Source organism: Notolepis coatsorum, assembly GCF_963971535.1.
Source record: "Notolepis coatsorum genome assembly, chromosome: 9".
In the NCBI taxonomy this organism is placed as follows: Eukaryota; Metazoa; Chordata; class Actinopteri; order Aulopiformes; family Paralepididae; genus Notolepis; species Notolepis coatsorum.
In genome coordinates this window covers 130,294,296-130,306,778 of record NC_140173.1, presented here as the reverse complement: position 1 = coordinate 130,306,778, position 12,483 = coordinate 130,294,296, and the positions used below count along the sequence as shown (strand labels likewise).

Below are 12,483 nucleotides of genomic sequence, written 5' to 3'. Positions count from 1 at the left end.
TAGTGCAAAGATCCCGAGCACTTTTTATAGTTCTTTTATTGAAAGCCTCTTAACTTTTTCTTTTATCTGCTGGTTCAGTGGCCTATCTAAGATAGGAACAGCCTACAGTATATTGTGAAAGTGTGCTCCAAAATAATTGGAGTAAAACAGAGAGACCTATGTTCTCTCTGGACGGACCAGGTGGTCAAGAAGGGGACGAGCATCACAAATCAACCTCTCCACGCTCTGTCTCAGCGGTTTTCACTGTTGCCTTCTGGCCGCCGTTATGAAGTTCCACCAAGTAGAACCAACCGTTACGCCAAATCTTTTGTACCCTCGGCTATCAGACTTTTAAACACAGACGGTATTCATTTTAAGTAGCCTTTTACACTTAGTTGTCTGTTTTTACTTTTACTTTTACTGGATTGTGTATTGCATGGAATGTTGTTGTTGCCGTGCTGTCATTGAGATGTTTTGTTTTTGCTGTTTGTTGTTTTTGTTACTCGTGAAGCTACAAATATGAATTGCCCCACGCGGGATCAATAAAGTTGTCTGAATCTGAAAGTGTAGGCTAGTGTTTGTGTGTGTAGTGTACTGGCAAAACACTTAAGCCAGAACAAGTGCTTAACGATATATACCATATCTTTAACCTGTTAAGCCAATTGGGGGACCCTGCTGTCCTCATCATAAATCGATCAATACAGACCATAAGAAATGTTGTTTCTTTTTCAAATGTAGCCAAGAGTAAAGACCCTAACCCTATCAAACAGCAGTCAAAGTGTATATTTTCAGCACTACGTTTGTTTACCAATGATTTAATTTATTTTCGAAAATAAAGAGTTTCTCTGAATAATGTGAATTCTCTGTGCATTGCATCAGGAAAACGCGAGGACATGACTAAATCCAGATTTAACACTGCCATTGGAAAGAGGAGATTTGTCCCTATCCACAGATGTATGACTTGGCCATAATAAGGTAATTTATAGGCCTGATATTCTATATTCAAATTGCATTATAATTCAAATTGTGTCCGGATGGCAAAATTCAGTACTGCATCTACAAAAAAACACTGTAAATCATCTCCCCTTTATTAATTTGCTTAGATTTTCTAAGCACTTGTTCTGGCAGAGTGTTTTGCAATTAAAAAAGCGAAACATAGGTTTGAAGACAACTTTTTGGGTGGCAGTATTGCACTGCAGTAAACCATAAAGGGACATATTCCACTATATATATACACAATTCCATTCTGATACTAACTGTTTGCCTTATACGGTTCCATCCAGTTGTGGAAAAAGGATTAAACCCAAAATCTGGCGGCGAGGTGAGCAGCAGCAGTATCTACTGTGTACCCCTCACCAACACAGTCATGGAGCAACTGCTCACATGGAATTATGGCCAAGTTAACATGCCCACTTACTCAGTTAACTTGTCACAAGGTTGGCTGCAGCTACCAGGTTGGATAAACTGTGGTCCACCAAGCATGCAGTATGACGACGGTATGACGACATTAGTGTTAATATTTTCAACAATACATACATTAATATCACAGAATATCACTCCCACCCGCTCTTCTCTCCCGTTGCCCTATACATCTTGCAACCCTGTTAAAACGTGTCGCTAAGAGGCTTGGGAACTAAGCCTGTTGTTCCGTGTGTTGTGGGAATGCATTTGGGGGAAACAATACCACAGTCTATTAATTGGGTGGCTCAACTGGATGGAGCTTTACTGTGAGTTGATAGAGCTAGTTGTGGAAGCTGTAAGGCAGTGTTGACAGATGGTGCTTTCTCCTTGTTTTCTCTCTCTCTCTCTCTCTCTCTCTCTCTCTCTTGCTGCTTTATACATTGCTGTATGTCTACACACACACACACACACACACACACACACACGCACAGTCTGAAGGTGTCACAGTTGGAGCAGTGGGGCTAGGGGCGGCGAGGTCTCTGGGAGAACAGACACAGTACTTGGTTGCATTAACGACAGCCATCCGTCATGGCAACTTAATTATGCCGGTGGGGTGACAACAACGGCACAATGGCCCCCGTGAGAGATTTACTGTGTGTTTCATTAAAACCCTGTAAGCACACATTGATATGGAATCAAAATGGTGGTCCGAGTCAGACCTTGAAAGGGCGACGACAAATCGTTACTCTGTTGCACTGTATGAAAGCGGCTCCCATTACCTTGTCCCCAGAGTTATACTCACTGAGAGCAGAGGTGCTTTTAGTCACGTGACTGTATTTAGTATCATCACTGCGATTCAGTCACCACTCGCACAGTAAGCAATACTCACCTGCCATGCTGCAGTACTTCATTACATTACATCGCTCGTGACCGCGTCGTTGTCCGCGACACAAACCTCTGGTCACGGCCAGCTCACTAAAAACCAGGATCTCTTATTTAGATTATTCAAATGGAAAAATAATCCTCAAGTGTGTCCCGTTTTCCTTTAGATACAGTAAACAGTGGCAGTAGCGGTGATTTCCATTTCCCAGGTCAGCACATGGGACTAGGTGAGAAGCTTCTCACACCAAGAATTGAACATGAATAATTTATAGAAAGCTTAGTGGAAATCAAACACATATTATGCTGCTAACACAACTAGAATTGAGTCGTAAGCAAAACATTCAATTGTCATTTCCAGAAATTGAGAATGCAGTGTCTTACTATAGCAGCCATTACAATTGCAGCAGGAACAGAACCTCATATAACCTACAGTCTTGATTGATTGATTGATTGATTGATTGATTGATTGATTGATTGATTGATTGATTGATTGATTGAAAACTTTATTAACAGATTGCAGAATGGGTACAGTACAGTACAGCTCAATACATACAATTGTTAAGGGGATGCAGACCAGAGAAAGACTTTCGTCTTGTTTACATCAGGGTCCCCCATTTTCAATTCATCGTAACATATATGACATATATACAGATAGACAGTACTGCTACATCTATACATTTATGACATACCTGATTTGCAAATACAGTACTGTTTGTGATACGAAAAGAGTCCAGAAAAAAAGTATATACATTTGACGTAGAAACTGTACATTGGAGGAGGTTGGGTAGGTGGGGGGGGGGGGGGGGGGGTACTGTACATTGGAGGTGGTTGGGTGGGTGGGGGGGGGGATTGGGTAGGAGTGGGGGGAGGTTGGGTAGGAGGGGTGGGTGGGGGACACTGTACAACTGTAGTTGTAAGCAAAACTGTACATTGGAATATTGACAAGACAAGACAAGGGTTCCTGGGTTCTCTGGGCTCATCCTGGGTTCCCGCATGTCTTAAGGCAGCAACAATAGTCCCGGTTCCAAAGAAACCTAAAGTCACAGGCCTGAACGACTACAGACCTGTGGCACTCACCCCCATCGTCGCAAAATGCTTTGAGAGACTGGTCATGAAACATATAAAAGCCTCCATACCGCCATCATTAGACCACAACCAGTTTGCCTACAGGAAGAACAGGTCAACAGAGGATGCTATTGCCATTGTGTTGCACACTCTGCTGGAACATCTAGATTCTAGAGCACAGGCACACATATGGTAGACTCCTTTTTGTTGACTTCAGTTCAGCTTTCAACACTATTCTACCCAACAAGCTTCACAGTAAACTGCACAAACTCGGACTGAACACACTATGCAACTGGATCTTGGACTTTCTCACAAATCGCACACAACATGTCAGGATTGGCAAGCACACATCCCCCACCCTGGCCATTAGCACCGGGGCCCCTCAGGGGTGTGTACTCAGCCCACTTCTCTACACACTTTTCACACACGACTGTTGTTCCTCCTCTCCATCTAACCTCATAGTAAAATTTACAGACGACACAACAGTGCTTGGCCTCATCAGAGGGAATGATGAGACCTCATACAGGAGGGAGGTTGAGCAACTAGTGGAGTGGTGCGATGGTCATAAAACCATGCTCTCAACCCCACGAAGACCAAGGAGATGATCATCGATTTCCGCAGGACTGGTGACCTCAGCCACTCTCCACTCCTCATTGGGAATGAGGAGGTGGAGAGGGTTTCAAAATTTAAGTTTCTGGGCGTGACAATGTCTGATGACCTGTCCTGGGGGATCAGCATTGCCTCTGCTGTGGGCAAAGCACAGCAGCGCCTTTTCTATCTCAGGAAGCTTAAATGGGCTAAACTCCCACAGGGACTGATGGCCAACTTCTACCACTGCGCAGTAGAGAGTGTGCTCACCTTACAGACTACTGGTGTGGTTTTCTAGCTGCACCAGGGCAGAGAATGAGGCCCTCCATAGACTGGTCAAGGCTGCGAGGAGGATCACTGGAGCTAGCCTCCCAGATATCTCCACAGTCTTCACCTCCCGCTGCCTACGTCGTGTGAATAACATCCTACAGGACCAGTACCACCCAGCACACCATCTCTTTCAACTGCTGCCCTCTGGTCGAAGGTACAGATCCATCCAGTCCGGAACCAGCAGACTGACCAACAGCCTCTATCCACGGGCTGTCAGGCCGCTCAACGACCAACATCAACTTGCCCCCCCCCCGCATCCCACCCCCCACGCACCCAACCCCCGGTGACATAACTCCCACTTCCACATTACAACAATAACTGTGAACCGGACTTGCATTGCTGCACTATACACTATTCATCCTTTGCAAGTCAACGCCCCCCCCCCCCCCTCCTTCCATTAACTCACTGGACTATCACTGAAATATTTATATTTATTAATTTATTTGCACTAGCACTAAATGCACTTGGGACAATGATGGTATGTTATATATTGAGGACATTGGGACATTGATACTTTATTACTATATTACTATTATTATTGACATTATTATTTTGCACATGCTATATCTTATGTTTATATGCCAGTGGTGATGTTCCTAACAAATTTTCGTTGTACCAACAATGACAAATAAAGATCTATCTATTCTAAGACCATACTTGGTAATACTGTACATTGGAGGGGGTTGTGTTAGGACATTTACAGGGGCCAGTTTCGAATTGCAGTCTCCCGTAGGTGTTTTTTGAGAGTGGTTTTGAAAGTGGGTAGTGATTCACATTCCTTTACAGCTTTGGGTAGGGCGTTCCACATTGATGTGGCATAATTGCGAAACGTGTTTAGTCCCTTGTTTGAGCCGAATCTGGGTTTAACATGATTTGTGGAGCTCCCTCTGGTGTACATCGAGGGCTTGGCGCAAAAGGGGCGCAAGTGACACTTCAGGCGAAATCTTTTTTATATATAATTTTAAAGCTCTTAATGAGCTCTATCAAATGGTAAAAGGATAAGTTCACTATAATTTTACTTTTTCAAATAGGCCGAAAACATAAAGGCGTAAGTGGCGTTTATCTTTGCTCTCCTGTAAAATTCTGAAAATGTCACTTATGCCCCTTTTGCGCTAAGGCCTCGATATGTGATTTCTCTTGAGATGACCCGATACAACTGGCTGTCAAAACAATGGTTAGTGGATTGCACTACATGTTGCCTATAGGGGAAACAGGCCCCATACTAGTAATGTAGATGTCCTACACTTGATTTATTCCAGATCACTGGAGTTGAGGTTTAGCCTGGGTCTACAAGTCTAATGACTATTATAGAGCGATTGTGACAACAAGCCAGGGATCTAGAGTACCAGTGGCCATAACAGTATGAATGAGAGAGATTGTTATGACTTTGTTATGCAAACAGTGCAGTGACATTACCTAAACATTGGATGACAATCTCATTTAAGCATCAAGCCAGTTGGAAACAGTCTCCTGTGAAGAATAGCTCTACCATGACTAACATAAAACCACAATGGATCTAGAAAGAATGGCTATTATGAGAGGCACCAACTAAGCTGGGTCTGTTTTCCTTCAGTAAAAGACATTGTGGGTTGTGACGCTCTATACACGGTGAGTATGTTTGCCGTCTCGGGGACACAGAGCCACTATTCACACTGGAGAGCCTGCCTGACAAATAGGAGAGTGGTTATTTTGCTGCGAAGAGTATATAAGCCTATCAAGCTAAAACCCCCTCGTAAACCTGCAATGATACAAAAGGAGCTGGCACGGGCAGCTATCATCCATTAGACAATCACAGGTCCACCCTCAGCCTACGCCATTACTAAAATTACAGCGTTAAAACCAAGCCAGCAAAGCACTAAAGAGGATATAAACCGCATCTCACTGCATTGTTGCATTTTGCACGGTGTCGGTGAGGACGTGCAGCTCCAGCTGATGAGATAATGGTACAATGGCTGCACTGTGAGCAGCTGCAGGCAGGGACTCCTTTCTTGTGGCCAAAATAATGAACATGAACACAACCCATTGACGAGGCTGCATGAGCCCTGCAGGACAAGCCAACCCTACAGTGCCAATCAAAAGAGACACCAGCCTGTCATCATGGTCCAGGTTCAAAACGCTTCTTTTTCTGCAGTGCTGTGAATGTGTTTGCCGCCGTCTCAATTAAAAAGGGATCAACGCGTTGCCATTTCACACTCTGATGTGGCGTGAACGCTGTGTGTAATTACTGCGATAGGCGTGGATGGGTTCCCCGCTGGCACGCGTGGGGCTTGATGAGGACAGCGTGCCCGTTTCTATGGGTGCAGCCATGTTCGAGTCTCTATCCATTCCCTCCTGATGATGACTTTCTATTTTTTCATCTTACAAACCACCTCTGGGCCATGCAGGCCGGGGTACCAAAATATTACACCGAAACCAGTTTGAGCTTCTTCCCCTTATATCCATCCTCTATCAAATTAGAGCGTCCACCGTGCAGCTATTGACGATGTTAAAGAAAAGTTTACAATTCAGCTAAATCTATTTTCAGCATCATCCTATATGCACTACATGCAGCTGAATAATCAAATGCAGTATAGGTTTCTTTTTATAGTCTCATGAATGATTTATCAATTTGGAAGCAGAGCCCATGGGGAAGCTTTGTCGTGAACTTGAGTACTTGGTTCAAAATAACAAGATTACTAATAATCCAGGTGTCTTGGATTGATTGATTGATTGATTGATTGATTGAAAACTTTATTAACAGATTGCAGAATGGGTACAATACAGTACAGCTCAATACACACAATTTGTAATTTCAAACATCTTTATACACGTGTACGCACATTTGGTGATGGAGTTAAATTGGAACCCATTTCAGAAGATGAATGAAAAAGAGACGTAATAACCAGCGCCTATCCATCCGGCCTCTGGCCTCTGTCCATGGTGCTGAAATAAAGACGCGTCACAGACGAGCGTTTACCACTGCTCCCTTACCAGGGCCAACCATTGGATGTGTTAGGGTGGTTGGTTAGGGTAATTTTGGATGGTTAAAGGCTACATTTAGGTTAGAATCTAGGCTATAGAGGCCAGTCTTTCATGGTAGAGAAGTAATTCTTAGTTAAAACATTCCATGCACGCAACAGCACACACCACCACCATGCAGCCCAAAACAGGCAGAGCCAGTAACCTTTTAAACCGCAACAATAAGGGCACACGACGCACTTGTTTCTTTGACATGTATCCAATTATGTAAGGCTGGGAAACACAGAGAATGAGACATAATAAGAATGGAAATAGCCCATCCCATGGGATGATCATCATAAGCGCAGAGCCCGCTTACCGTCTCGTTCGCATAACTGCAAGGCGTCCAAACTCAGGTTCTTGATCATCCCCTCGCACGGACTCATAGGACTGGTGATATTGTGTGCCACTGCCAAACCTGGAACCTCCATCTCCGCGTAATAGCCTGGTCACGGTGGGTGATTGAATATGCCTCTCTCTCCCGGACCGGTGCTGCTATAGAATTACACTCGTTTTTCGCACTGGCAGAACTGCAGAACAGCGTCCGTTCACATTCGACAAGGAAAGAGAAAGACTGGATGAACGAGTGATCGGTTACCTGGCTCCTCACAGCTCTCTCTCTCTCTCTCTCTCTCTCTCTCTCTCTCTCTCTCTCTCTCTCTCTCTCTCTCTCTCTCTCTTCTCTCTGCGGGGGGCGGTGCAGCTAAAAGCGCGTCGTCACGCAGCGCGCATAATATTACACAGCAGCACACACCGCCAATTTGACGCCGCAACGTGATAGTGATAGGCATACATAGTCGTTTTATATAAAGTAAAACTGTATTATGTATTTCTTATTTCATTGCCTCAATCATCACCAAGTCACGCCCCAAGCCGTCGGAGCCACAAGTGTTTTTTCCCCAATGCTATATGGCCACCGGATTAGCGTGAAAAGTGCCCTGCAAATTAAAATTAAACGGTTCCTTAATTGTGTAACCAGATTAGCCTGCATGGTGCCCCCCCCCCCCACCCTCAATCTAAACCTATACACACCAGTTATTTCTTTTAAATGGTTCCTTGTGTAACCAGATTAGCCTGGTGCCCCCCTCAATCTAAACCGTATACACACCCGTTATTTCTTATTTATTACTTCCAAAACTCGTCATCCCTAGTACCCGTGGTCTCCAGTCCACCACGTCTCCTTATTTGGAGAGGCGGCCCGCATGCACACTGTGCAGCGCTCGCAGGTCAGGTGGAAGGGGCCGCGCATAATGAAGTGGAGACTGATTGATTGATTGATTGAAAACTTTATTAACAGATTGCAGAATGGGTACAAAATACAGTACAGCTCAATACACACAATTGTTAAGGGGATGCAGACCAGAGAAAGACTTTCGTCTTGTTTACATCAGGGTCCCCCATTTTCAATTCATCATAACATATATGACATACATGACATACAGATAGACAGTACTGCTACATCTATACATTTATGACATACCAGATTTGCAAATACAGTACTATTTGTGATACAGAAAGAGTACAGAAAAAAGTATATACATTTGACGTAAAAACTGTACATTGGGGGAGGTTGGGTAGGTGGGGTGGGTGGGGCTGTACATTGGAGGTGGTTCGGTGGGTGGGGTTGGGCAGGAGGGGTGGGGGCGGGAACACTGTACAACTGTACAAGCAAAACTGTACATTGGAATATTGACAAAACCATACTTGGTCATTTACTGTACATTGGAGGGGGTTGGGTTAGGACATTTACATGGGCCAGTTTCGAATTGCAGTCTCCCGTAGGTGTTCTTTGAGAGTGTTTTTGAAAGTGGGTATAGTGATTCACATTCCTTTACAGACTACCCGTTCAACGTCCATAATAGACAACCCAGGGAATTTACTCTACTGGCCATTCGTGTGTGTGTGTGTGTGTCTGTGTGCCCCCACGCCCATTCGTTATCAGTGGCCCAGGGGCAGGATTATCCATGTCAGCCAGACACCCTTTCGGCGCATTGACTCATCATAACGTCACGTCATGTGCATGGGCAACTAAATTTAAACATTTAGCTGAATGCCACAAACTATAGGCCTGCCTACACTCTCATGTCATGACCATGGTAGCCAATGCGAATGGCTGGGCCATGAATAGTCTTAAAGGGGAACTATTTTACTATTTCTTTCACTATTTGGGCACTTTTACACAATTCCTGTGAGTCTATGGAACACCTCTGTAATATATATATTTTTTTTATTCATTGTTTTGTATTTCTAATCAAGTCCTCAAAAACAGCATTTTTCTACCTCAAGATCTCGAGCTGTTTTGAGCCTGGGCTCCAACCACTGTGTGCAGCTCATCATGTATCTCAACATTATCATGCAGCGGTGTCTCTCTGACATCACAAATCATCACATTTTCAAATGACTCAGTTCAGTGAGGGTGAATATTGTGAGAGGAGAATTGGAAGAATGCGCCAATATGAGAATTTTGAGACATAGATCATATTAATATAAGTTCACATAGCTAGGAAACAATGCTAAACACTCAAAAAGGCCATTTATAAGATAGTTCCCCTTTAAATTAACGCTATATAGTCCATTATATTACTTATATATTCAATATAAATATTACCTCAAAAGCACAGCCAGTTCTCTCTCTCTGCATTATTCGGGTACATTGGAGTGACACGGTGTCACATTTGACTGTTTCTGTTTCACTGCGCGCCACTGGATGTCTAGTGGAGAGGAGGACTCAGAGGAGACAGTGCGCCTTTATCTTCAGCGGGCAGCATGGATTCTGCGGCTGCGTGACGGGACCCCTGAGTCATTCTGTTGAAAACGCAGGGGCAGTTAGAGGCTCGCACAACTGATCTGTATACAGTAGCAAATCCCAAACACACACACACACACACACACACACACACACACACACACACACACACACACACACACACACACACACACACACACACGTAGACCACTTCTTTAACAAAGAAAATACCACTTACCTTTAAGGTGTCTAAAAAGGAAGACAAGAATTCTCCCTCAGATACGGTGTTATATTAGGCCTACTAGTACAAACTCCTCAGGAAGCGTCATGACATTTTAGTCAAATATAGTGATCGTCATGGGATACGTATGTGGTGTTTATTAAGATACATTTTCAGATACACTGCATGCCCGTGGCAGTAGTGAGTCAGCAAATACTAACTATTTCAGTAATGGTAAAATACTGAATAATGTGAGTCATCAAATCCTGTATCAAGGCAAGAATAACCTTGAAGTTGTCCTTCGATGCTATCTCTCATTATAACCACCACTCCCTTACGCACGCGCGCGCGCACACACACACACACACACACACACACACACACACACACACACACAATCATTGGGAAGGAGAAATAATGAATGATTGAGGGCAGAGTGATTCCAAATGCCATAACATTTTCTTATATCAGTTCTACTTTTGCCAATGGAATATAAACGTTATGCAAATAAACCGTGTTTGTGTCTACTGGTGGATTACTAAACGGGGTTATGGGAGGCGGGCGAATTAATATAAGCTCATAATCGGCCATGGCATTCATATTGAGTAGAGAGAGTGTGTCAGCTTTTACACACTAGATGGAGGTCAGGTCAGTGTAATTCCGCCTCCAGATTCGGTCAGGGCAGCTACTTTTCACGCTCACATTTCCTGCCTGAAAAATGCAACTCATTTAAAGTGAAGGTCAATTGTGTTGACTTCCCCCTCTCTACACAGAGAGCTGTTTGTGCCTGTGGTGGTGGAGGGCGGCTCAGCATCAACACATATAAACTCTAAATGAAATCCCAATCAATATCGTCTACGAGGAGGGGGGGGGGGGGGGGGGGGGCTACAGATATGAATGTACTTTAGGCTATACATGAAATAGCCTATATTGAGAGAGACAGAGAGAGAGAGAGAGGGATTCTGTACACTCACTTACAAACCCGTTGTCTAACTGAAGTGTTTTGATACCAGAATGACACGTGTTGCTGATATCTGCAATAGTAACACAGCATCATCTGTGTTGTTTATGCTACAATATCAAGCCATTATCATTGGACACATGAATCCACAGAGTCCTGAAATGTGCATATTACAATCCATAGGACTTTTTAACTAAAATTATGGGGGGGCTGACCCCCCCCCCCCCCCACCCCACCATAGACGCTGATTTCAAGTGCACTAGAAACGTCAAGGTGTCACGGCTGCTTGGAACACTCATTATTAGGGCTCCCGCCATCTATTTCCCCCAACTGACACCACTATCATTCTCTGTCAGTGTCACCCACCCTCCCCCCCTTCCAATTACGGTACCCATTCTACGCTCTCGCTGTGCTTATCTATGGGAGAGGACGGCGATGAGGATGAGGGATTCTGCAGTCACACACACACACACACACACACACACACACACACACACACACACACACACACACACACACACACACGACACCACCCATCCTTCCCCTCCTCTCTCGCCGTCCCTCTCTCCTCCCACTCGTGCTCGGGGAGCGTCAGTGTCAGTGTCGCCCCACGTTAGCATCAGAGAGGGATCGCTGTGTCCCACGCTGCAACACACACTGATCTGCTGCCCCCCCCCCCCTCATGCTCTCCGCTTTGCCATCCTCCCCCTCCATACTCCGCTGACCTCTCTCTCTCTCTCTCTCTCTCTCTCTCTCTCTCTCTCTCTCTCTCTCTCTTTGGTTCATCTCATACCCACATGCATACTTGAAACAGATACAACACAGACCAAGGTGTGTGTGTGTGTGTGTGTGTGTGTGTGTGTGTGTGTGTGTGTGTGTGTGTGTGTGTGTGTGCCCGCCCTGTACTGGCAGTCCACTCCAATGTACTCAACTCTGCTGTGCTTGAAGCTGTGAGTCCACGTGAACCCACGGTGGCAGATGGCAGGGAGGGGGGTGAGCAGAGAGAGAGAGAGAGAGAGGGGGGGGGGGGGGTAGCATGACATATAGGGATAAAGGAAGAAAAGAGCGAAATGGAAAAATCTTGTTGGTGAAAAGGTGATAGGTGAAGAAAATGGCCATACTGTAACGCAGAGGAAGCTTGAAGGACAGTAACTGTTTTTGACACGTTGGTGTCATTCTTGCCTCGATACAAAATCGATATCAGACATTATTTGTCATAATCTTTGACCATGACTGGAATATTTTGTAGCTTTTTTTTTTTCTTACTATTGCTTCTAATGTTTTTCTAATGAAAATCTTCTATCACACCACATA

The 12,483-nt window shown here is 44.5% G+C and overlaps 1 protein-coding gene across 2 annotated transcripts in view; it reads right to left on the bottom strand.

Moving 5' to 3' along the window:
• Nucleotides 1-9,871, bottom strand: part of LOC311234331 (phytanoyl-CoA hydroxylase-interacting protein-like) — a 46,147-nt gene extending 36,276 nt beyond the window's left edge. The window contains exons 1-2 of one of the 2 annotated variants that reach the window (XM_084321477.1): nt 9,851-9,871; nt 7,562-7,772 (exon numbers count right to left, since the gene is read on the bottom strand). In XM_084321477.1, coding sequence (XP_084177603.1) covers nt 7,562-7,673 — 112 coding nt within the window. In that variant the 5' untranslated portion in view covers nt 7,674-7,772; nt 9,851-9,871. Of the gene's footprint in view, nt 1-7,561; nt 7,850-9,850 lie in introns of those variants that run through there. The other variant, XM_084321476.1, reaches the window with a different exon arrangement.
• Nucleotides 9,872-12,483: the final 2,612 nt, after the last annotated feature.